Source organism: Protopterus annectens, chromosome 17.part0, assembly GCF_019279795.1.
Source record: "Protopterus annectens isolate FY-2018-M chromosome 17.part0, PAN1.0, whole genome shotgun sequence".
In the NCBI taxonomy this organism is placed as follows: domain Eukaryota; kingdom Metazoa; phylum Chordata; order Ceratodontiformes; family Protopteridae; genus Protopterus; species Protopterus annectens.
In genome coordinates, this window is record NC_056751.1 from 698,687,099 (window position 1) to 698,712,992 (window position 25,894).

General features: G+C 37.3%; 1 protein-coding gene across 1 annotated transcript in view; it reads left to right on the top strand.

The window, feature by feature from the left end:
• LOC122791633 (mucin-2-like) overlaps window positions 1-25,894 on the top strand; it is a 116,654-nt gene that overhangs the window by 81,255 nt on the left and 9,505 nt on the right. Inside the window, exons 32-45 of the mRNA XM_044059446.1 lie at window positions 764-935; window positions 1,215-1,462; window positions 3,895-4,078; window positions 8,068-9,607; window positions 11,656-11,858; window positions 13,121-13,190; window positions 13,926-14,038; window positions 14,402-14,433; window positions 18,392-18,569; window positions 20,513-20,617; window positions 22,059-22,099; window positions 23,921-24,043; window positions 24,155-24,253; window positions 25,701-25,829. Of these exons, the coding sequence (XP_043915381.1) occupies window positions 764-935; window positions 1,215-1,462; window positions 3,895-4,078; window positions 8,068-9,607; window positions 11,656-11,858; window positions 13,121-13,190; window positions 13,926-14,038; window positions 14,402-14,433; window positions 18,392-18,569; window positions 20,513-20,617; window positions 22,059-22,099; window positions 23,921-24,043; window positions 24,155-24,253; window positions 25,701-25,829 (3,237 nt within the window). The remainder of the gene's footprint in view (window positions 1-763; window positions 936-1,214; window positions 1,463-3,894; window positions 4,079-8,067; window positions 9,608-11,655; window positions 11,859-13,120; window positions 13,191-13,925; window positions 14,039-14,401; window positions 14,434-18,391; window positions 18,570-20,512; window positions 20,618-22,058; window positions 22,100-23,920; window positions 24,044-24,154; window positions 24,254-25,700; window positions 25,830-25,894) is intronic.

Consider the following 25,894-nt stretch of genomic DNA (forward strand, 5'->3'; position numbering starts at 1 on the left):
GGATTGCAGTACTGACTTCATCCCCACTACCACTGAAGGTCTTGTTTTTTTAATCCAGATCAAGCAACTCATGTAGGTCTCATGAATACACAATATGAATTCAGTAATTGATATGAATAAGACTGCCTGAAGATATCTGAAGGAAATTACTTATACTGTAGCTTTCACTACAGGTCATGTCGTCATAGGCTCATAATTCCATTTTTACTATTACTGTATGAATGACTGAGTGACACAAAGAGATTTCAAGAAAATCTTTAAAAAAGGACTTTGGTTCATTTCATGGCATTTTAATAGTGTTTCTACTGATGCTTTACAAAGTGTCTGTTTATATTATGTCAAGTACATTCACTTCACCAACTGCGGTGGTGGTGCTGCGGTAGCGTTGTCGCCTCACAGTAAGACGTTGTCCTGTTCGATTCTCAGCTAGAGCGTCTTCTGTGTGGAGACATGCGTGAATGGGCATGCCTTCGTTGAACGTTGTGCATCAGAGCTGGCAACTCGGCACGTAAAAATCTACTGACAATCATTAGCGGATCGGAGTTCCGCTGTGGCAAACCCTAACCGGGAATAGCCGAAAGACACAACAACAACAACATTCACTTCACCAATAAAAATGTAGAGAAAAGGTCAAATGCTTATATTTTCTTGTTCACTATGAACTGTATGAAGTACAAATGTGACCTGAGATTAGCAAATAATTGCTACTGAACTTTGATGACAGTCTTATATATTTGTTACTTTTTTTTCCTCTGTCTTGCAGTATAATGAAACATGGGCAGTTGATAAGTGTACCAATGCAACCTGTATTGGAGGCTGCGTTTACATGACACATGTACCCTGCCCACCAACAGAGCCAGTGACTTGTTTAAGTGGACGTCCACCTATTGAAGTTTATGACAATACAGGATGCTGCTTCCGGCATGAATGCCAAAGTGAGTAAAATTTTTCTCAAAGTACTTAACAGTTTCCACTTCTTGATAACTATAATCTCTGCTGACAGAAATGTAAATTTTATCGAGATTCTGTTGCTTTCCTTCCAGGAAGGATTTCTCTTAACTAAAACTAGTATGAACCTATTTCAATCCTCTGTTCATGTGTCTTAAATTTGGAGAAGTTTTTTTTTTCATTTACTGAGCCACTATGAATTAAATTAAGCTATTGTGCATTAAGTGCTTCATGTTGCAACTACTCAGCCTTTTATTTTATTCCAGGTACCTGCAGTGGCTGGGGTCGAACCCACTTCATTACTTTTGGTGGAACATATTATGATTTTGACGGAAGCTGTACTTATGTCTTGGTGAAAGAAATCACTTCAACCTACAACTTCCGTGTTACTATAAACAACAATTACTGCAAAGAGTGGAGTGGGTCAGCTTGTCCTCAGGCCCTTGAAATTTCATATGGCTCTTCCACGGTGGTGCTGACAAGGCAGAATATCAATGGAAAAGAGTCAAACTTGGTACGCCATTCTTTTCTAACATATATTAATTATCATCAGTTATAGCAAATGATGAAAGATAATTCAGAATTTGTTGGAATTCACTGATTAATCAATATTTAAGTATTTATGCACAGAGCAGAGTAGAGACACTATGACAAGATAGAATGGTTATATAATGAAAAAGTGCAGTAAAAGAACAAAATAAATATTTTAACTTTTAGTGAATGCAGTAAAAATAGTAACTTTGCCATATGAATAGAATTGTACTAACTTTTGTGGCTATAAACATATGTAATGAGAGTACATAAAACTTTTGAATGCACCATATCAGGTGCAGAGTGTTAACTTATGTTGTGCAGCAATGCACTGGATTATTTTATGCATCTGAGCACCTGGAAGCATCCAAATATTAGGCTAAAAAGGGATCACAAGTGACCACATGATGTAAAACTGTAGCCATCTATATTTCTGCTTAAACTTTAACATTATTTTGTAATCATATAAAAAAGATGTTAGAACCAGATAGAGTTCATGAGTATGACTGAATGAGCAAAAAGCTGTTTAACATTGCTTCCTTTTATCTATCTCCTTCAGACCACTTACTTCTTTACATAGTACTAAGTTCTGTAGTTTGGAAAAGAACCAGTTCAATAAAACACTATGCTTGTTTAATACACCTTCAGGATACAATTTGTAAAAGATTGTGTGCTATGGAAAAGGCTTGTGGAGAGTATAGCTGTGTACTAAAGTATTTTATGACTCATAAAGAACTGTATACAATGAGGCACAATTGTATCCTTTATATTATCCACTGGATGCACCGGGAATATCATCAGCATATCACACATGCAAATTAACCCTCCATAGGATTACACACAATTCACAAATCTGCATATGGATTGGTAAAACTGGAGTCACTACAGCTGCATATAAATGGTGCTTTTCATGCAGTGAAGTCCTTCTCTGCTGATTTGTTGCTCTGGGTATAGCACTGAACATCAATGAGCCATCCACCCTGCTGATAGGTTGTTCTGCATGTAGCACTGAACAATGAGCCATCCACCCTGCTGATAGGTTGTTTGGCATGTAGCACTGAACATCAGTGAGCCATCCTCCCTGCTGATAGGTTGTTCTGCATGTAACACTGAACATCAGTGAGCCATCCTCCCTGCTGATAGGTTGTTCTGCATGTCGCACTGAACATCAATGAGCCATCCTCCCTGCTGATAGGTAGTTCTGCATGTAGCACTGAACATCAATGAGCCATCCTCCCTGCTGATAGGTTCTTCTGCATGTAGCACTGAACATCAATGAGCCATCCACACTGCTGATAGGTTGTTCTGCATGTAGCACTGAACATCAATCAGCCATCCTCCCTGCTGATAAGTTGTTCTGCATGTAGCACTAAACATCAATGAGCCATTCTCCCTGCTGATAGGTTGTTCGGTATGTAACACTGAACATCAATGAGACATCCTCCCTGCTGATAGGTGCTTCTGCATATAGCAATGAACATCTATGAGCCATCCTCCCTGCTGATAGGTTGTTCTGTATGTAACACTGAACATCAATGAGCCATCCTCCCTGCTGATAGGCTGTTCTGCATGTAGCACTGGACATAAATGAGCCATCGTCCCTGCTGATAGCTGTTCTGCATGTAGTACTGAACATCAATGAGCCATCCTCCCTGCTGAGAGGCTGTTCTGCATGTAGCACTGGACATCAATGAGCCATCCTTCCTGCTGATAGGCTGTTCGGCATGTAGCACTAAACATCAATGAGCCATCCTCCCTGCTGATAGGTTGTTCTGTATGTAACACTGAACATCAATGAGCCATGCTCCCTGCTGATAGGCTGTTCTGCATGTAGCACTGGACATCAATGAGCCATCCTCCCTGCTGATAGGCTGTTCTGCATGTAGCACTGAACATCAATGAGCTATCCTCCCTGCTGATAGGTTGTTCTGCATGTAGCACTGAACATCAATGAGCCATCCTCCCTGCTGATAAGTTCTTCTGCATGTAGCACTGACCATCAATGAGCCATCCTCCCTGCTGATAGGTTGTTCTGCATGTAGCACCGAACATCAATGAGTCATCCTCCCTGCTGATAGATTGTTCTGCATGTAGCACTGATTATCAATGAGCCATCCTCCCTGCTGATAGGTTCTTCTGCATATAGCACTGAACATCAATGAACCATCCTCCCTGCTGATAGGTTCTTCTGCATGTAGCACTGAACATCATGAGCCATCCTCCCTGCTGATATGTTGTTCTGCATGTAGCACTGAACATCAATGAGCCATCCTCCCTGCTGATAGGTGGACAAAAAGAGGTGTGGAAGAAGAATTGGGAGGATGTGATTAGAGAGATATTTAACAAATAGATATTTGAATATTGCATGCTGAGACTGTAGTAACTGCCATGTTCTCTTTTCCACAAATACTGCAGGTGCTTTTTAATAACCAGAGAGTTAACCCAGCCTATGAGAATGAAGGTATAAGAATCACAAGCTCTGGCGGAGATCTGGTTGTTGAAATTTCTGACATTGGAGCCTCAATGACATTCAGTCAGCAGCATTTCTCTCTCAAGCTTCCTCAAAGCAAATTTATAAGTAACACAGAAGGACTCTGCGGTACGTATGTAACTACCGACCTTTCATACGGAATGTCATTCTTGTTTCTGAGCTTTCATATAACTTAGAAAAGAGACATTGCAACATGTTTTTGGTAAGACTGAAGTTGCTATAGTTTCCTGGTAACAGTTCCTCAATACTGGAAGGTAAGTAGTCAAATGCTGCAATGATACTATAAGGGTCTTATTAGTAGCATGTCAACAAACAAACTGGACCAAAGCATCAGATAGCAGATCATGACGTATAAAGCTAGCACAGTGGTTATTTTTATTAAGAAGGAAATGTGACAAACACAGATGCTGAAGGCAGAAAACCACTGCTCAGTCCACTTAGCTGATCTTTCCTCTACCTACTGGATCAGTTGTTGATAAAATTCAACTAATATTATTTTCTCCTCTTTCATAACCATTGTTTTATATCATGCTATGAATTCCTGAATCTGTTACTATTTGTATTCTGTTACCACAGGGGGAAAATTGTTTTAATACTATGCCACCAAGTTTTGAAAAATGTTTCCACATGTACACTTTTAGCTCTCCTGTGCTGTCCTATTTTTCATTTTGAGATTGTGCCCTGTTATTCTCATACATTATTGACTTATTTATGTCTGACTGTGTGGATTTCTTCCATGTTCCCTAATATGTAAAATAAAAAATGGATGAACTTTTTCACTTAGCTATACATACATATATGTAAACATTCCTGTAGATTAGTTCATCTACACTTTTCATCCCACATACATACATGCACACACACACACACACACACACACACACACACACACACACACACACAGACACACATGCACACACACAGACACAAACGCACACACAGACACACACGCACATTCTATTTCTACATTGATTATCCCACTATACGTCACACACCAGTTATTTAACAAATGTTGCTTTTACAAAAAAAAAATGAGTTCAGCTTTCCTTTTTTCACAGTGAGGGATGTAATGTGATAGTGAAGCAGGAGAAATACAGTACTGATTTGATTTTAATGCACTTCAATGAATCTTTTTTCATGTTTGATGCAGTTAGCCTTTCGATGAGCTCTTCCCAGACAATGGGGATGATCATAGCTCTCTGTAGTGCCTGAGATAGCAGACATTGTTTGTCTTCTAAAATATGAAAAATGTTCCTGTCCGCTACTTTGAGATACAACAGCATTGGAACAGGTTACCAGTACTTCTGGTATGGTGATAAAATGGTGCTACGACTGCACACATAATTTGAGCTGTTGTAAATTCTCAGTTTTGCTCCCAGATGTAAGTACCCATAATTACTGCATCAAATCTTAGAACTTGAGCATTGTGAAGCCCTAAAATCCACAAAGCACCCATCTTACTAAACAAATTAACACCATTAATAGTGGGACACTTAATGGTAACGCTGATATTATCATAACTACCCCGGCCTCCACTGGAAATAGGGTAAGACTGTTGTCTGATTTGGGTAACAGATTACCCATTTGGCAGTGATAGGCAGTAGTGCTAAATTGGAGACTTTACGTTAAAACTATTAGCGATGATTGTACAAACACATTTCAGTAACATGTTTAACAGTTATGCTACAGTGTATATTACTCATCATTGCCATGGTGACTCTGGGAAAATCATTCTGAAACACTTTTGCCTGCTCAATTTTTTTTTTCAATTTAAGATAGCACTTTGATACATATCATGACAGAACTAACTAAACTATTATTTTTTAATCTGAAATTCATTGACTACTCTGCTGATGTAGGATATGTGCATTGCTGTTGCAGTTGCAGAAAGCAGATGTTTGCAAACTGTATGTAATTACCCTTGTTTCATGATTTATCATGCGCATGCCCTTCTAACATATATGTTATAACCACAACAGTAATGCATTGCAGTACCTTCTTTAACCAGTCTATGGGCAGACTATCACAACAGAACCATTGCTACTAAAAAAGTAAATCCATTGGAGTTGTGAGGTTGCAGGTTTGTACTCTGCAGAACCCAAGGTATATTCAACACCAGAAGAACTTATATATCACCAAACTGTTAACTGGAACAAACCACATTCCTTAATGCTACTTATCCATAAATAAATTGCATCTTGTCTAGAGTTAATGTCTGTTTTTCTTATTTATGCATCTAATTCCTACTCATATTATCTCAATAAAGTCACAATATGATCACATATAAAATGATCAAACTTGGGTATAGGTTGCACTTCTCCTTACTGCAACATACTGAGTAAAAAAAAAGTGAAAATCCAGGAAACAAGCAGCACTGCATGGGAAATGCATCGCAATGCTCCTTTGATATTGCTTTGCACTTATTTCCGTTTAAATAAAGTGCTGATTTATTTATTCCTCTGATATATTTCATACATAATTTAAAAGACACACCCCTCTGATATGCTCTGCACGTATTTACATTGTAAAACAAACATCCCTGTGAAAGTGTTCTGTAATTACTTCCCTTTAAAGGAAACGTCCATGTGACACTGGTCTGTGTTCGCATTTAAAACACACTCAGCTGAAATGCTGACTCCTGATGAAGTACTCTTGCATTTTGAAAGTGCATGTAGGCTGTACTGGAAAATCTGTGTAGGTTCAATGAAGTGTATCTACTGCTGCTGTCCTCCAGCCCTTTTTCTCATTGGTCAGCCACAGCATTTTTCCTTCTAAGTAATATGGAGAGGGGTTGAATATTTCACCAGTACTGTAGTATACACCTCCCCTGTGTTGAACAGTCAACCTTAAACTTGTCTGTGCATCTCTACACTGAATTCAACATTTCACTGATGTTGGGAATACTTTACTATATTATAGCTTGCCTAAAATACATGGATGATTTTATAAGCACAATTCTGGGGTAACTGAAGTGCACTTAAACTGAATGTCTAAACCACTGTGAGCTTTTCTCTATGTAAGAAGTAGTAAGTATTCCTTTGTCTAACGTATGCGTGACTTCTGCTATGGTGTGAGTAGCTCAATTCTAGATAACATTGTTGAACATTTTGCAGAATCAGTGAGTGCATGAAAGAAAATGTGAGCATGATTGCTAGAGGAAGAACTAGGGCTCATATATGCAAGCAGCATGGTTTGTGAGAAGTTTCAGGGTTAATTATAACATTACCCTTGCGGGACCTGCATTTAATATATCCATTGCACAACAGAACTAGGGTGTACAAATTTTTTATTTTATATCTGTGCGGAGGGGAGGAAATAGTTGTACACTCCAAGCCCTTTAACCAGTTTCAATGTACATTAATGAAATACTAGTCTCTAGTTAGCAATTGAGCTTTTCATGGTGAGTTGGGACACCTAGTATTTTTTAGAAACCAATTGTTATTCTATTTCTGAACATTACAGTTCGGTATTGACCTACTTCAGACGAACTCTGATGCCTCACGTCACTGACTTTGTTTCTCACATCACGCTTCCTTACAAGTATATATTAATCTAAATATAATTCCTGCCAGGCCCTTGTTATTCCACCTGGTAGTTCTATGTCAGTTATTGATAGACAATTGAAGGCAATATCTCAGTGTTGTCCATCAATCACGATGCACTGAAGTTTTTCCTTTTCTGTTACCAGGTAACACCGTGCACATCCTGCATAGCTATTACATACTAGTAGCCATGTATACTTTTTACCATGACACAATGAGTTTTAGAAAAGTTATCTTAGTGTATCAAAATGGACACTACCTATGTTCCCAGGATAATATGATTCAAAAGGACTGCACCACCTCAAAACCCCTCCACATTCAATTCCACTAAGGTAGAGGTGTAGAGTAACTCTTCTGGAGCCTACAGTAAGGTGTGTACATTGGTAATGTATGGTAATGTATACCTCAGATTAGTGTGTTAACATGCTGATTGTGTAAGAAAGTGATAGAGGCAAGAAAACTAAAACTTCAGAAAAGTATGAAATAATGCAGCACATATCACAATCAAAGAATGTATATATATATATTTATATATATAAATATTTATTGTTGCAGGTACCTATTCAAGTAAGAGCGAAGAGAACTGCCGCATGCCTGATGGCACAACTGCACCTACCTGTTCAGCAATGGCCGATAAGTGGCGCATTCCAGACAGCACTAATCCACACTGCCAGTCCACAGCATCAAGTACTACAGCTGTACCACTTTTGCCATCTGGTTCACCTATTGTACCACCAACTGTTTCATCTTTTGTGCCACCAACTAGCTCACCTTTTGTATCTGGTGGTTTACCTGGTATATCAACTGGTATACCTGTTGTACCAAGCAGCGTACCTACTGGCTCAATTAATTTTAGCAATGCACCAAGTGTCTTACCTACTGGATCAGCTGGGATATCCAGTGGGCAAACTAACTTAGTTACCGCACCATCTGGCTCACCAAATGTTCCAGGTGGCTTATCTACTGTATCATCAGGGGTACCTAATGTGCCTAGTGGTCTGCCCAGTGAATCACCTGGTGTACCTATTGTACCAGGTACCTTGCCTAGTGGGTCATCTGGTGTACCTAATGTACCAGGCACCTTACCTGGAGGCTCATCTGTTGTACCTAATTTATCATCGGGCTTAACTACTGTGTCAGCTGGCCTATCTAATGTACCAAGTGTTTTGCCCACTGGACCAGCTAGTGTACCTAATGTACCAGGAACCTTACCTGCTGCATCACCTGGTGTACCTAATGTACCAGGTACCTTACCTATGGGATCAGCTGGTGTGCCTAATGTACCAGGTACCTTACCTACTGGATCAGCTGGTGTCCCTTATGTACCAGGTACCTTACCTACTGGATCAGCTGGTGTACCTAATGTACCGGGTACCTTACCTACAGGATCAGCTGGCGTACCTAATGTACCAGGTACCTTACCTGCTGGATCACTTGGTGTATCTAATGTACCAGGTACCTTACCTACAGGATCAGCTGGTGTGCCTAATGTACTAGCTACTGGATCAGCTGGCATACCTAATGTACCAGGTACCTTACCTACTGGGTCAGCTGGTGTGCCGAATATCTCAGGTACCTTATCTACTGGATCAGCTGGTGTGCCTAATGTCCCAGGTACCTTACCTACCGGATCAGTTAGTGTAACTATTGTACCAAGTGCCTTACCCACTGGATCATCTGGCATATCTAACATACCAGGTAGTTTACCTACTGGATCAGCTGGTATACCCAATGTACCAGGGAGCTTACCTACTGGATCATCTGGCATTTCTAATGTATCAGCTGGTTTTCCATCTGGATCATCTGGTGTATCTATTGTACAAACTCAGTTCACCACTGCATCAGGTTATAAATCTAATGTGCCAACTGGTTTACCTACTGGTTCATCTGGACTACTACCTCTTCCAACTGGATTGCCAAATGCAACAAGTGGTTTATCATACATATCTAGTGGGTTACCTAATGTGCCAACTGGCTTAGCTAATGCAACAGTTCTACCATCTGGACTGCCTCCATTGCCACCAACAACTGTGATTGCCATAACAAAACCAGCCTGCAAGACATATTCACCCCTCTGCAGTATCATAAAAAGCAGGTAAGTAATACAAATCTATATTTCCATTATCTTACATTGTGATATGCTATTTGAGATGCATTTACTAATTCTCAAAAATGTTCAGATTAAACAGCAGTTAGGAAAGGTTCTTAGAGTTCCTACTGTAAGCCTGCATGTTGCAAGTACTGTTGGAAAATGATAGCTCAGCCAATATCTCATCAGGTTTATTTGGATTTCAGTTAAAAAAGTCCAGAATTCTAAAGGGTGGTGTTTCAATGATGTGGACTTTGATGTTTCTACAGAGAAATGGTGAGTGCAGAGAGAGAGAGAGAGAGAAAGACAGACAGACAGAGGGGGGAGACGGGGGGGGGATCTCAAACATGAAAAGGCAATAAGTAAACAAAAGATGGAAATAAAAAAACAGAAGTAGTGAGGTAAGCTGAAAAACAATGAAAGAAAAATAATATGCGGAAAGAAATAAGGCAGAAATGCCATGTTGCATTTTTAAGGGGGAACAGCAGCTTGTTTTGTTTTTTATGATCCTTTGTCATAGCTGCATTGAAATCTGCTGATGAACCGAGCTTCACTTGTTTATCTAACATGCTTTTAAACATTATAAGCAGACAGCAGATGCAGCTGACTGTTGTAAAGGTATGTGAGGTCATATGCACATGGTGTAAAGGGACAGTTTTTACTTAGTCACTTGGGTTCCTAATGTGTCCTGCTGTCTTCCTCTGGGCAAAAAGAGGAATATATAATTTATCAAGTTACCTTTCTAAAATGCATTATCATATACTGTTATCTAGTAAAACTTGTATATCTATAATCCTGCACTAAAATTAGCTGCAAGGGATTGCAGGATTTTATATGTATAAAGAACATACTGTCTTAGAAGGAGTAAACATTCTGACAAACTGTATTACTGTAATGAGCTAAAATTTAAAACATTTTTGCAGACAATTTAGTTTTATTTATGTGATAGACAAACAAAAGTAAATTGCTGCACCATAATATCAGGAATGTACATGCTACAAGTTCCATCACCTGAAAGAAATACTACTAACAATCTATCTTCTGAATAGCATTTCATTAAAATGCACTTTAATCTTTCTTACATTACCTTTGTTGTATAAATGTACTATTATATATCACTTGGTCAACATGTTACTTGTTTGACATACAAAATATCCACCAAAACATGTTAAATGTTCATTATAGCAAACATAAAAAAATTGCTACTCAGTGGCAAATGAAAAAAAAGAAAAATATTTTCTTTTCCTATGCACTACCTAAAACCCATGTACATTCAGCTCAAAATTTTCGAAACAGCAATAGTATTATGGGAAAGGCTTTTTAAAGTTAAGATACGTGTTAAGATCAGGGCAGGGTTAAGGTCAGTAATCCTGACTATCGGACTAACACTATCACTACACAAAACATCTCGGGCACTCACTGTTCATGCACGCACACACATGCACGCTCGAGCACACACACACACACACACACACACACACACACACACACACACACGCAGTAGTCATCCCATTTACCATTTTTGACACAAAAAAAATCTAACAAGATGTCCATTTGACAAACCAGATGTTCAACAAAACAACCCTGTACTTCCATCTGTTGACCAAAGGAACGGTTGACGAACCACATGGCACTCAAAGATACATAACTGCTGGTGTTCAGCAATAGCTGAAGGTGCACAGACATATCTGATTTTTGATAACATCTTCTAAATTAAATCACAGTCACTAAGTGTATCACAGCTACATATCAAAGTGTTGTAGCACATTATGCAGAAATATGAAACAATGCCAGATGTTAATATACTTGTGTAGGGCTAGTAGTGTCTTTGACACCTAAATGGAGGTTGCTTGTCAACCAGTGCTGTTCTGGGGTACCTGCTGGCCCCCCTTACTAATCTTATTAATCTGAGAATGATCACTGTTGCCAAACAAATTTACAAAGACAGATCAGGCAGTCTAAGGGTGACCTAGTAGGAAATGAATGAGGCTTATTTGAACAAGGAAATATTTTGAATACTCTATTGATCCTAACATATACTTTGCAAATATTAGTGTCTTTGCAGAATGCCAAGAATTCATTCCACCTGAACCCTTCTACCAAGCTTGTGTACAAGATACTTGCTTAGATTCTTCAAGCGTACTTCAAACCAATATCACAGCTAAAGCAGATTGCCTCACGTTACAGGCCTATGCCTCTTTGTGCGCTTCACAGGGCATCTGCATTGACTGGCGAAACAACACTGATGGAAAATGCGGTAAGTCTCTATGATAAACTTATCTGGTTTAAACACCTTCTGAAAAGAAAAGAATATGCACATTTTTTTTACAAACTAATACTGTTCACATAAGGATTGAAAAAGATAAACTTCAAGGTTAGACAAAAGCTACTCTGTTAAAAAATACAGCATGGCATCTGACACAATATTGTGGTGCATGGAGTGCTAACTATTTATTTTGAGAAATACTTCAGTAAACCAAAATACTTCAGTTTAACAATATGCATTAACAATTTTGTTGCGTGTCAAAAACAGGATTCTGTTTGATATTTCAGATTTTGACTTTTGATGTACACATGCCTCTTAAACTGTAACATTAAAAAATCAAAGTAGCTTCAAATGTTATTTGCTAACACCAGAAAGTGGACTACAGTGCAAAATAATGAGTCTACATATGTATGACTCTGTATAGTTAATAACAAAAAAAAATCTTTGAATAACTTCAGTAGTTTAATAATGTATATAGTAATAGAGAACTGAATTATGAAGAGCAAGGCTAGATCTGAATCAGTATGTATCTATATCTATGTCTATATAGGGTATATATTAGATGAACGGATACTTAAAATGTTGTGTATGACATGCTTGACAGCTTTTAAGCAAACATTCATCTAAGCGACACCTCAGATTGTCAAAACAAGGAGTTTCAAAAAGTTATAAGTTGGCCAGCCATCAGGAAACCAACGGCTGATGGCTAAAATGCACTATACACCATTACAACCTCCTAAAAAAAACAAACAAACAAAAAACAAAACAAAAACAAATCGCCAAACAAAATAAAGTGGGGGGCTTTGCCCCCCACACTCCCCAACATGGGGGCTGTGCTCCCCACACACCTGATACTTAAATATACCAACTCTGAGATTGCACCACAGAGGAGGACTATCATAATATTATGCAGGGTGAATGTCGACACCGCACCACTGTGGAGGACTGTAAGAATGGCTAGACAGAGTGAACGTTCTAATATGGCATGATCTTGGAGCTGGGGTGATGTCTCCAACACAGGGTGTAATCCTAAACCTATTAGCTAAAGGAATCAGATTATCACGTGGTAAACAATCTCAGCCCTATTTATGGGACTGTGTATATGTACACATATGACATATAACATAAGTAAGTCTTTTACTTTGTATTTATCAACTATTATAGTTCTTGATAAAGTAACAAATGGCATGTAACACTTTTGTTCATTGCTTGGACTTTTGTTTTGATTATTTGCCTTTTAATTGTGATTCTAGCATTCAAGTGTCCTTCAGACAAGGTTTACCAGGCTTGTGGACCAAGAACTCAGCCTACTTGCAACTCCAAGTAAGTATTATTAATCTAAGAACTGCTCTTTGCATCTGGGATCCTTGCTGTGTTCATAACCTATGTTATAGATATTATGTTGAAGCTTCACTGAAAGTCACCATATTTTGGAATATAGAAACACAGTTGTTAAACGGCTGGAGTAACTCACATGAGGAGACGCTACTTGTCTCAGCTGAGAACAACAAGTCTAGGAACACTGAAAAGGAAGGTGACAAGTTTCTTTATATCAGTTTCACTAGATCAGAGATAACTGCATTGTGGACTTGAATAAGAAAGTGACGGAGATGTTTACTTATGTTTTCCCTGTTGTTTCTCTGCTCTAAATGTGTGTAAGCTTGGAGAAAGTATACTTAGAGATCATAGGTGTGAGTGCTTCACTGCTATAAAAAGTTTTTTTGTATGTTGTGACCCTGAAACTATCACTGTTTTGTTGCAACATCATGTGGCTTTAGAGGTTTTAGATTACATTATTTGCATGTCAACTAAAGGACATAATTAATCATAGTAAACTCATGAGGCATTGTACTTTTTAAATTTAGATTAATTGCATAGCCACTAAATTGTATATAAATTTCTTACATGGTTTGAGCTAACACAACAAGCTAACATCTTTTTGTTATTATAATTCTAAAATAGCTTCTTTTAGCATGCTAATTATTGTTAGTGTATAAACCTACAATGCAATAGCAGTTTCTTTTTTGCAAAAATGTAATCGTTGCATATGCATTTCAGATATAATGATAAATTTGTCAACACTGAAGATGGAAGTTTTACTGAAGGATGTTTCTGCCCAGAAGGAAAAATCCTTTTCAACTCCTATTCAGATATTTGTGTTTCTAGTTGTGGTGAGTATTATTTGTTTTACTAACAATCAGCATTAACATGAGTGGAAAACTTTCCTAAAAATCCTAAATACTGACAATAGCAGGAGGAAACAATAGACTGGAGTAACAAAAACAGTGAAGAGGGATTGAGAAAGAGAAAGATATTGTGACTGTGTGTGTGTGTGTGTGTGTGTGTGTGTGTGTGTGTGTGTGTGTGTGTGTGTGTGTCTCTGTGTGCATGCGTGTGTTTGTGTAACTAATACAATGGCAGGAAAAAGACTGTAGCAATTCTATCATGATTTTGGAGTAAAAGATGGATAACGAGTAATAAATCAATTTTATATTGACAAACTGGTTCATTTAATTATTTCATTGCTTTTCCAGGATGTACAGGACCTGATGGAATGCCCAAGAAGGTGAGTAATTATTACTCAACCCATAATACTTTGTAACCTCTTAGTCATTTAAAAACTAGTAAAAACAATTGAACAAAAACTAAAATTTGATCAGCACCATCTACAATCATCAAAAAAACAAACAAAAACACCCATAAAGGCTGCCTCTGTAGGTCCAGATAGCATCACTAAACAGACTAAACAGTGCTACACTGTAGCAGAGTAGTTGAACAGTGCTACACTGTAGCAGAGTAGCTGACAGGCTGTAACCAGAACCTACCTTCTCCCAGCTCTTCCTGTGCTTCCTCATTACTGACAAACCTGAATGAAACTGATAAATCTAAACTGAAGATATGCTACAATAAAAGGTCCAAATTTGCTGCAAACACCCTCTCCCCTCAAAAATGCATAACTGCATCTCTTTAAAAACAATAGGCTGGTTAGGACTTCCCCATTACTTATCATGCAACTAGTCATGACTCATAAATTTATTTATACACCATAAAAAGTACCCCTCACCTCAACATAAACTTTAGTCCTATTCCTGTAACAGAGAGCTAGGATCCATCAAGAAATCACTGTTACTCACAAGTACATCCAATAACAATGCAGGTGACTTACTCTACTTCAAATATGTTGCTAAACTTTGGGACTCAATCAATTACAATGTCACAGTGACAGATAAAATAGTAGACTTCAAAACCAAGCTTAAGCAGCAGCTGAATACAAACAGGCTCTGCTTGTTTACCACTGTTGGTAAGACCTACCCACACTGAATTTAGCTAGAACATTCCACCCCACCCATTTTAAATCACATCATAGGCAATGTGCTTCCAAGCCACACTAACGCTATCTTGCAACTATTTGCCACCTTCTACTGTCTACTAATACTTACATCTCTCTATATTTGTTCCTCTGTCACCATACATTTTCAATCTACTCTGCAAACTTTTATTTATGTTTTACTTCAATAGTCAATTAAAATTATTTTCTCTTCTTTTTCTACTCCCCACCCAGACCTTTCCTGCTCAGTTTGACCTTTCTCCCAAGTCTCTTCCACCTGTAGATTTTTAAACATCTTACTTGACTCTTGTTTGCTTTAGTGACTATTACTTCTCTCAGAACTTATTAGTCTATAAATACTATACTACTAACCAACTCTGCATAGTACAACTGGTGTTATATACAAAATTTAATGTTACCTATATGCCTTTTAAATTATGTCGACAATGTAAAACATTCGGACCTATATGCTTTTAAATTATATTTACAATTTTTGAACCAGTACGATATAAATTATGTGTCATGTTCCTATTTGTAAATATTTATACTTTATATGCCAGTTATATATTGTATATTCTAATATATTTAATGCTATGTAAAAATGTATGTTTCTTAATTGTGGAACTTTTCTCCCCAGGCTTCCGCTGAAATTAGGTTCTGCCCTGTCTTTCCCAGTAAACAAAGACAAATAAATAGAATAAACTATGAAAATGCATCACTGCTGTATGTATTCCCCCTTTTCAAATAATGTAATTTATTTTGCTTGTTCACTATTTCAAAAGCCATCAATAACTATATTGTTTCTCCTGCTTATAACCTTCATCTTCTTAGTACCATACGCTCTCTTCCTTATAACTAAATTATTGTTTTATTCTGGCAGCCCCTAGAGTAATATGATATTCATGAAATTAACATGACAGACCTTCAACCTCCTGTTTTAGGTTTTCATAAGTGGCATCATGCCAGCAAGCTGACACATGAAGAGATTATTTGATCAAGTCCATCCTGTTGTTGGAACAAGCCTGATGTATCAGTTTGACCATTTACTATCATTTCTACCACATTCATGGAAAATTATGAACGTCATGAGAGAGTAATCCTTTAACTTCCTCAACACCAGTAAACTGCAAGCTGGTATCCCTCTCTCTGTGTAGAAGTAAAAATGTCCCCCTTTGTGTCTATCCTTGCCTCCTGCCTTCTATATCAGTATGTTACCTTCAGTTTCATGCCTTGTATCTACCTAGCAATGATGGTGTACAGCGTAATAATGCTCTGCTTCCCCTTCTGTCAACACACTGTTGGTGCGTTGTGCCTTTCATGCATTCTGTGTCCCCATTTCCCTTCTGAACAACTTTCTGTTAAACGTTCTTTCTCTGCTTATTTCAATCCTGAAACATCTTGTACAACCACAACTAATACTGCATATGGGGCCTCACAGTACGATGTGTAATAATGGCAACAATGTGGGGCCTCACAGTACGATGTGTAATAATGGCAACAATGTGGGGCCTCACAGTACGATGTGTAATAATGGCAACAATGTGTGGCCTCACAGTACGACGTGTAATAATGGCAACAATGTGTGGCCTCACAGTACGACGTGTAATAATGGCAACAATGTGTGGCCTCACAGTACGATGTGTAATAATGGCAACAATGTGGGGCCTCACAGTACGATGTGTAATAATGGCAACAATGTGTGGCCTCACAGTACGATGTGTAATAATGGCAACAATGTGTGGCCTCACAGTACGACGTGTAATAATGGCAACAATGTGTGGCCTCACAGTACGACGTGTAATAATGGCAACAATGTGTGCTGTCTGTAGTATGAGGTATAAAACATGCATTATGCCATGGGAAAGCCTCACTAATTTCTGCAAGCACTGGCAGATGTGTGACTGATTAAGGTACTTACTTAAAATATTCTCCTGTTCCTCCGCTGCAAAATGGGCATGCTGTCTCAGCAGGCTTTTTTATTTAGCAAGATAAAATAAATTCACTGTCATATTTATATACATACAAGCATGCATACACACACGCACACACACATGTATCTGAACATCATATGGAAGTATATTGTGGGATTTATTTATCTATTTGGACTTTTGTTTGTTTATATTTGTAAGTATGGTGGGACACTAACCTCATGGAAGAATTTTCAGGTTCAGTCTGAGAGATCAGAGAGATAAAAATATAAAAATATACACACATTTATACACTATTGAAAATGTGCAAACTGGCACAGAACAGAGTATTTGCAGTCAAAGAATAAAAATAGTCATTAAATACAAACTTAACACTATACCAGTACCCATAATGATAAAAAACATTAAAGAATGTACTTAAGACAAATATGTGCAAAATCATCCTGAAAAGGTTGTACACATTTGAAGAGAAGAGATTGAAGAAAAAGAAAGAAAGAAAGAAAGAAAGAAAGAAAGAAAGAAAGAAAGAAAGAAAGAAAGAAGGTAGAAAAAGGGGGGAACTAAGTTTGATTTGAGAAGGATTATTGAGTAAGGTGAATGATCATTATTTGTCTGTTATTAGTTAATTAATTACATGTGAACAAATAGGTAGTAATAGAAGCCTGGACATTACAAGATGTGTGCATGTGTGTGTGTGTGTGTGTGTGTGTGTGTGTGTGTGTGTGTGTGTGTGTGTGTGTGTGTGTGTGTGTTTGTGTGTATTCGATCAGATAAGTGATAGGTTGTGGTTGGTGCATTGTAATTTATTTCTAGGGATTTGTAAAATTGGACCTGTGTGTGCTTACCCTCTAAGTTTATAGGTCATTTTGGATGGTGTGGCAGAAAGATAAGTAAACAATATTCAACTTGTACTGCAAACTGAAGGGCAGGCACTTGGGTATATTTAATGTGTCTGAGATTTTCAACTAACCCCTGCCCATGAGCTTATCAAACAGATGGTGAGGAAAATGGGTAACAGTGAAACTAACTGGAATAACATTTATTGACCGTGTGTCCAGTAAGATAGGGTGCACCGGTGTTGTTTGTAGGCCTATATATAAGATCTTCTGGCGATTACAGAGAGGGGAAAGTCCTTATGGACAGAAAAGTATGCTGTCTTATTCCTGGGAAAAAGTCAGGAGAATGGGAATACAAACCTAAAAAGGGAAAAAGGTATAGATTTCCAAACTTTTCTACCAAACTCAGCTAAGTTATGTTGTTTTTTTCAGCCTGGAGAGACATGGCAAAGTAATTGTTTGGATTGTCGCTGTGACAACAACACAATGAGCGTGCAGTGTGCACCCCATGTGTGTCCTATAGCTCCAGTGCAAAACTGCAGTATGGAAGGCTTACAAGCTTTTTCTGTGCCAAACCCAAACAACACGTGCTGCAACATAACAGAGTGCCGTAAGTACATCTATCTTATTCCTACTGATTTGTTCATTCTGAAAACGGTAATGATACAATAATAATGACAATAAAGGCCACAAGAAAAGACATATTCAGTAATTTAAGGGGACAGTGATACTGTATTTGTCATTGCTTGATGTTAAGTGCCAGAACAGTGTTAACAGCTCTGTTTTTATAGTAATTATCTCTAATTGTTTTCAGTTTCCATTAAATACTTAGCCTGTAGGAATTCTCAGGAATCTTGTACTGTTAAATGAAGTATTTATTTATTTTTGCACAGATATTTGTGCAGATTATTTCGATCTGTATAGAAGGCCATTTTAGCTTCTTTACCCACTGTTGAGCATAGTGTCAGCGATCTGTGTCCTTGGCTTCTCCCTCAAACATACTATCAGTTATTAGAACCCTAAATCTCTTCTACAAGTACGCTAATGGTGACAGTAGCATTCAGTGACCCCCCCCCCCACCTAACCAAACAGTCAATGACAACAACTCTCAGCCTTCCCCAAGCATAATGTTAACAAATTGAGATACATTGATTTTAGTAAAGCACATGGACAATGACAGGGGAAGCTCTTTACCCCATCTACCCTCCATGGAGTGATCAAAACCATGCTGCTGCCTAGAACCCCTATTAGGTTTATCCTGAATACCATGGTGCTTAGTCCCTGAGTGGCCAACACTACATACTGATGACCAGTTTGGCTCTTATCTGTGAGGCACACAATACACCACCCTCTGATATAAATATCGAACAAACTATCTGATAATAAGATGCAAATGCTTTTTTTTTCTGTAAAGTAACATCTCAATGGAATAGCTTAGTGTAAATGGTTCAGGGTGCCACACCTGTCCTCCTGTACTACCCTAAGCCTGGCCAGACCCCATCCTAACCAACTCCTTGAACCTGTCAACCACACTTTTCCTGGCTGTTTTTGTTTGGGAACCAACATCTGCAACACCAATGGCCTCATTTCAAGAAAGCCAGACTTGAGCTTTAGAATGGTTGTCAGAGTAAAGCAGATTAACCTTAATGAAGGATTATGGCTGAGCTGAATATATGCCCTTTCCACTGAAAGGTGTGTAATTTCTGTGAACCCCCCCCCTCCCACATTGTTTTTTTTTTCTTCTGTCAGCAACCCTTATTCCAGGCAGCTTTCCTATTTAATATATTTATTAAATGTTTTTAAGGAGTGAACAATAACTTTCTGAACTGTGACATCTTCTTGTTTTAAATGTTTAATGTTTGACATAAACCATCCACTGTTGTGTATGCTGATATTCTTTAAAGAAATCAACATTGCTGTATTGGATAAAGTTAAAAACTTGTGTTACAATATGATTACGACATGAAAACATTATCTGGGCAATAATTCAATCATAGTTGAAATAGTTTTGATTGTTTGGATTCTTTTGTACATACAAGTCCAGCTAGGAATTAAATTATTGCACATTTCATTGCGCATTTGCATTTGAGGTGTTTGTACTGACATAAAGTCATATCACATAATCTTAGTGGTCTTATTCATTTGGGTTATCAGCATGCAAATTATGTCATTATTAGTTCATCTTGTTGTCTTAATGTAGTATATTTGCAACTACCTTGCTATAATTTTTACTTTTAAGTTTTCTACAACACATTTATTGTGTTCTTTTTACAACATATTTTATTTATTACATTAGGTCTTTTTCTAGGGATGAAGCATAACTGGATCATAACCCAAAGCTTCTTACTGAATATAGACAGTATTTACACAGTTTATTTATTATTACTGTTTTGAGTTAGTGTACCTGTAAAGGTCAGGTCATGATCAAAAAGGACCCTTTAACCAACTAGTTTACCCAGCTATTCAATTAATACTAAAAAAAAATAAGTAAACCAACAAAGAAACAAATACACTGTGTTGCTTACATCTTTTCTTACTTTTGTAACTATACAGGATGCAACACTAGCTTGTGCTCTAATAAGATTCAGCGCTGTTTACCAGGGTATGACCTGCTGGCTACCATTCCTGAAGGCAACTGTTGTCCAGTATACAAATACGGTAAGTGACATATGAACTTCCAACTTTCTTAAGGGCAGATGGTACTACATGTTGGTCAGTGGCTTGACACATGGCACCTAACTAGCTACAGCTAAAGTTATAGAGAGACTGCTAGCATTCTGTGAAGTCTGACCCAGTATTGCGGGGATGTTTTATGAAGTGAAGGGCAGTTTTTCACATGTAATTTCCATTCTTAGATGATTCCATTAATTTTTGTGGAAGGGAAGCATAACTATTGACTCTGTTTTCTCAGGACACAAAAAAAATGTTATTCCAAATTTTCAGACACAATATATTTATAATCGAATCATTAAACATGCTTCTAAATGAATTACACTGGATCAGCTTTCATATTCTTGGAAATTACAACATTCCAACTATAATAATAATTAAAATGAGTATTGTGTGTGGGGGGGTGCTCTCCCATCTATCCCTGAACTCTAACCTATTATTATGTAATTAAATGTTAAGTTGACAGTTTTGAAGAATATACAACCCATGGGAATGTTGCTCAGTTAGCTAGGCATTTGGTGAATGTATATTGAACAGAATTAATTCACTGCTACATTTTCCAGCAAACTGTCATATGATACATGTTTGTTTCTGATCTTTTTATCAGGATCTGTGCATGTTTGATAATGTTATGTTTTTTGTTATACAGTAGGACAATGAGTTAACTTTCGTTGTACTTATTTAAATCCATGCGACCTTGCTTGTCATGCATACAGAATCACCTGCCTTTCGTGGTCATTGATGCATGTACTAGCAATGTGATTGTGTTCATTGATAAATGTACTAGCAATGTGATCATGGTCATTGATACATGTACTAGCAATGTGATCGTGGTCATTGATACATGTACTAGCAATGTGATTGTGTTCATTGATGCATATACTAGCAATGTGATCATGGTCATTGATACATGTACTAGCAATGTGATCATGGTCATTGATACATGTACTTGCAATGTGATCGTGTTCATTGATACATGTACTAACAATGTGATCATGGTCATTGATACATGTACTAGCAATGTGATCATGGCCATTGATACATGTACTAGCAATGTGATCGTGGTCATTGATACATGTACTAGCAATGTGATCGTGGTCATTGATACATGTACAATTAATGTGATTGTGTTCACTGATGCATATATTAGCAATGTGATCATGGTCATTGATACATGTACTAGCAATGTGATCGTGGTCATTGATACATGTACTAGCAATGTGATCGTGGTCATTGATACATGTGCTAGCAATGTGATCGTGGTCATTGATACATGTACTAGTAATGTGATCGTGTTCATTGATACATGTACTAGCAATGTGATCGTGTTCATTGATACATGTACTAGCAATGTGATCGTGGTCATTGATACATGTACTAGCAATGTGATCATGTTAATCAAAGTGTTTAATATGTTTTCTTTCCGCAGTGCCAAAGAGTGTCTGTGTATATAATGGAACAGAATACAAGGTAAGGAACACACATTTCCTAGTTAATATACAGTCATTGAAACACTGTTTATCTGCCTTCTGCCTGTTATAATATGACTTGCTAAAAATATATTCCTGTTAACAAAATTGCATAACTAGATGGGATGCCTAAACAGTGCAGTCACCCTGTTAGATGAAAGTCTGCTCTTTCAAGAGTGGACATAATTACATCCACCTTTTTTGAACTGCTTTCTTGTCTTTTGTTGGCTGCAGACCATCTCTTACAGTTTTGGCTAAGTGTTCATATGCTACATTGAATATCCACATTCTTCATATCATCTTTATTGCCTTGGTATAAAGTTTAATTGAAGCTGTTGGCAGTGTTTTTCTTTGCCAGATAACTAATTGCTGAGTATACAAATATAAAATCATATAGTACAATAGATTCTGATTATGACATTTTATTGTGTTACTGATGTATGAATGAGAACCTATATTGCCTGATTTTCAAACCTAAACCTCAAAACATGTTTTATTACACATTAATAATGAGTACATTATCTGGAATATATGACTCAAAGGTGTCTCAAATTTCAAACAGTTCTACAATTAGTGGATTTTGATTTACACCTCTATTAAGACTGGAGCTTGAAGGGCTAACAAGAAGTTTATATGATATATAGCAATATTTGTGAAGTATAATGTTTGTTAATGTTAATGTTAATTTAATACAGTTTGACTACTTTTGCATAAATTTGCCTATGTCACAAGTAATGATTCAATAAAGCTGTTTAAAAAAAATAATAATTAGAACTCATGGATAAGAGTAAAACAGATTACCTCAGCTGTTCTTAACAACAGTTTATACTGTATGATGGATCAGCTTCCTGTTTATTAAAATTATTTTAAAATAAGTTGCATCCTTCCTGTTTGAAATATTTCCTCTGCTAGTTCCATCATTTTCTTGATTAGAGGCACTGCAAATGGCATTTTGTTAGAACCTAAAAACAAATTTGAATATGTCAAACAACATTTGGCATAACTGATCAAGTGTCTTATGAAGTAACTATTATAGCAATAACCCACGCCTGGGTGTGGGTAATGCTGGATTTACCCACAGTTGGCGTGGTTTGGTCCCGAGGGACCAAACAAAGCCAACCGTGGGTAAATCCAGCATTACCCACCAGAAGTGAGTTATTGTTATTATAATGACATTATTTAAGAAAAAAAAAATTACTTTTCTTAAATAATGGCATTGTATAATGCCTCCTTGCTGCCCGTCCGCAGCTGTCTGGTTTTCCGTGGAAGTTCTGATGTACTGCGCATGCGTATGCCTACACAGTACATCAGAGCTGTGGGCAAAAGCAACGGAGAAAGCAAGATCTCCGTTGCTTTTTACTGTTTTGCTATGTTAAATGGGTTTAACATAGCGAGACTGCTTTAAAAAAAGCAACAGAGATCTCCGTTGCTTATTTTAAACCTGTGTCGCTATGTTAAACCCATTTAACATAGCGAGACAGTGTTTTAAAAAAGACATACTAATGGAAAAAGTCCGGGCGACCGGACCTTTTTCCATTAGTATAAGTTGATTTACAACGTGCACGCTGGCCAATCAGCGTGCACGTTTTGGAATATTAATGGGGGGGTCATGGTATAATATGTGTGAATCATGTTCCACCATATGGCATATTATAATTTGTAATAAAATGCTACTATTTATCTGTAAGGTCCAAAGGCAATCAAATAAACATTTCAAATGCATACTTATGCTAAACCATTGAGGTCTTCCAAAGCTGCTCCAATCAAATATATGGTAGAAGCCAACTGCCAGCTATAACAAACTGTTTTCTGTTTTCTTTAGCCACAAGCTGTGATACCTGTCCAGAACTGCAGCCAGTGTTCCTGTTCCTCAGACATTGATCAAGAAACACAACAAAACAAAATTGTATGCTCACCTTTGATATGCAACAAAACATGCAGCCCAGTGAGTACCAACATACTTTCTAGAAATGTAACTCAAATTAGAGAACTGTAGAAATTAACTGTAATTAGAGAGCTTTTGCGGAGTAAATATCGTTTCTTCTTTATTACACAGGGATATGAGTATCAGGCAATTCCAGGAAAGTGCTGTGGTCAGTGTTTCCAGACCAGCTGCATTATTCTTTTACCGAATGCTACCAATTATCTGCTCAAGGTGAGAAGACATGCACGTGTTTTTAACTCTTGACCACTTGGCCATGACTTTTTATTCCATGATGATGATGTGTGAGAATTAGAAATGAAAGAAACTGTCGAGAAAAAAAAGATTTATTTGGTGTCTGATTGAGCTTGAGACATTATTGATCAGCTTTCTAAAGTGAAATCACTAGTTTGTGTGTGGTTCAAACAATTATTAAAATATTAAGACTATGGCATCCTGGGAAAATTTTCCTTGCTCCCAGGTACAACAATATCGGCATTAGTACATACAAATAATAGGGAATGGGGTGTGACTACCTTTGGCAGAAGGTACAGGAGGCTTCCACTGTAAAAAAATGTTTTTATGTTTCAGATTTCAGAGGTTGCATAATTTCATAATTATATATGATTGCACTTTTAAGTATACATAAGAATGTGTTGCAAATCCATAAGGCAAGGAAGATTAGAGGAAGGTGATCAATCAAGCAGAAATTCAAAGCAGAAATAAATGTTTATGGTTAGAAAATGAGAACATTTTCAATATCTATTCTCTGAAATGGTTTCAATAATGTAATCTTTCGAGTGTTTATTTTTCAAACAAAATCCGATACATACAACACTAGTGGAAATAATGCCTTGCTGTGATTGGTGCACTCCCTTTTCTATATGGTACACAAAGATATTACAAACTGTATGCTAATTTATGCTATGCAAAAACTAAGTGTATGACACAGAGCTGAAGATTATCTTCCCTTGTATGATGCTATGGGAGCAGGTAGAAGTCCAGAGGGAAACAAAGTGGGGACAGGTCTATGAAAATGACACAGAGTATGGAAATGACTGCTTGCTTAAATACAACAAGGACTAATTTCTGCTGGTATGTATGTATATATATATATATATATATATATATATATATATATATCAAACAGGACTATGGACAGTAACTTTATTTGTGACTAATTTAATTTACAAGTTTGAAGGTAACATGAACCCTTTTACATATTTACATGAATTAATGAAGAAATACCTGTCCACACTTAAAAAGTGCATGCATGGAAACAGTTCTTACCAGACAAACTTATTCTTTTTTTTCTAAAGTTTGACAAAGTATTCTGATATGCTTGAAAAATATATATATGGCAAAACTATAAATTTTCACAATGCAGTACAACTTAGTTATGGCGCAGGTATTGCGCCAAACCGGAGTATCACTCAAAGGCATTATAGCCATTTATATGTACATGTTACTAATAACAGAAAATAAAGGATATCTTTACCTCTATAAACCTGCTCAAGTTCTTAGTTTCTTAGATTTTGTGAATTGCATTACTCCACAAAGATGTCTTCTTCTGCAAATGAAGTAATAGTCTTTTGTATAATAACTGTTGTGAACCTGTTGTGAACCTGAAATCTTATCTGTTTTATAAGAATAAGAGTGATTATATTTCCTTTCCTTTCAGCCTGGAAACACATGGTCACCACCAAATGACAACTGCACCAAGTATAACTGCACAGTAGTTGGTGGACAGTACATACCAGTCAGCACCACGAAAATATGTCCAGCATTCAATTCTTCAGACTGTGTCCAGGTAAGTGTCTGTGCACTGCAAATGTGCTTGGGAATTGGACTGTTAGGTCTCACCTACACCTGCAC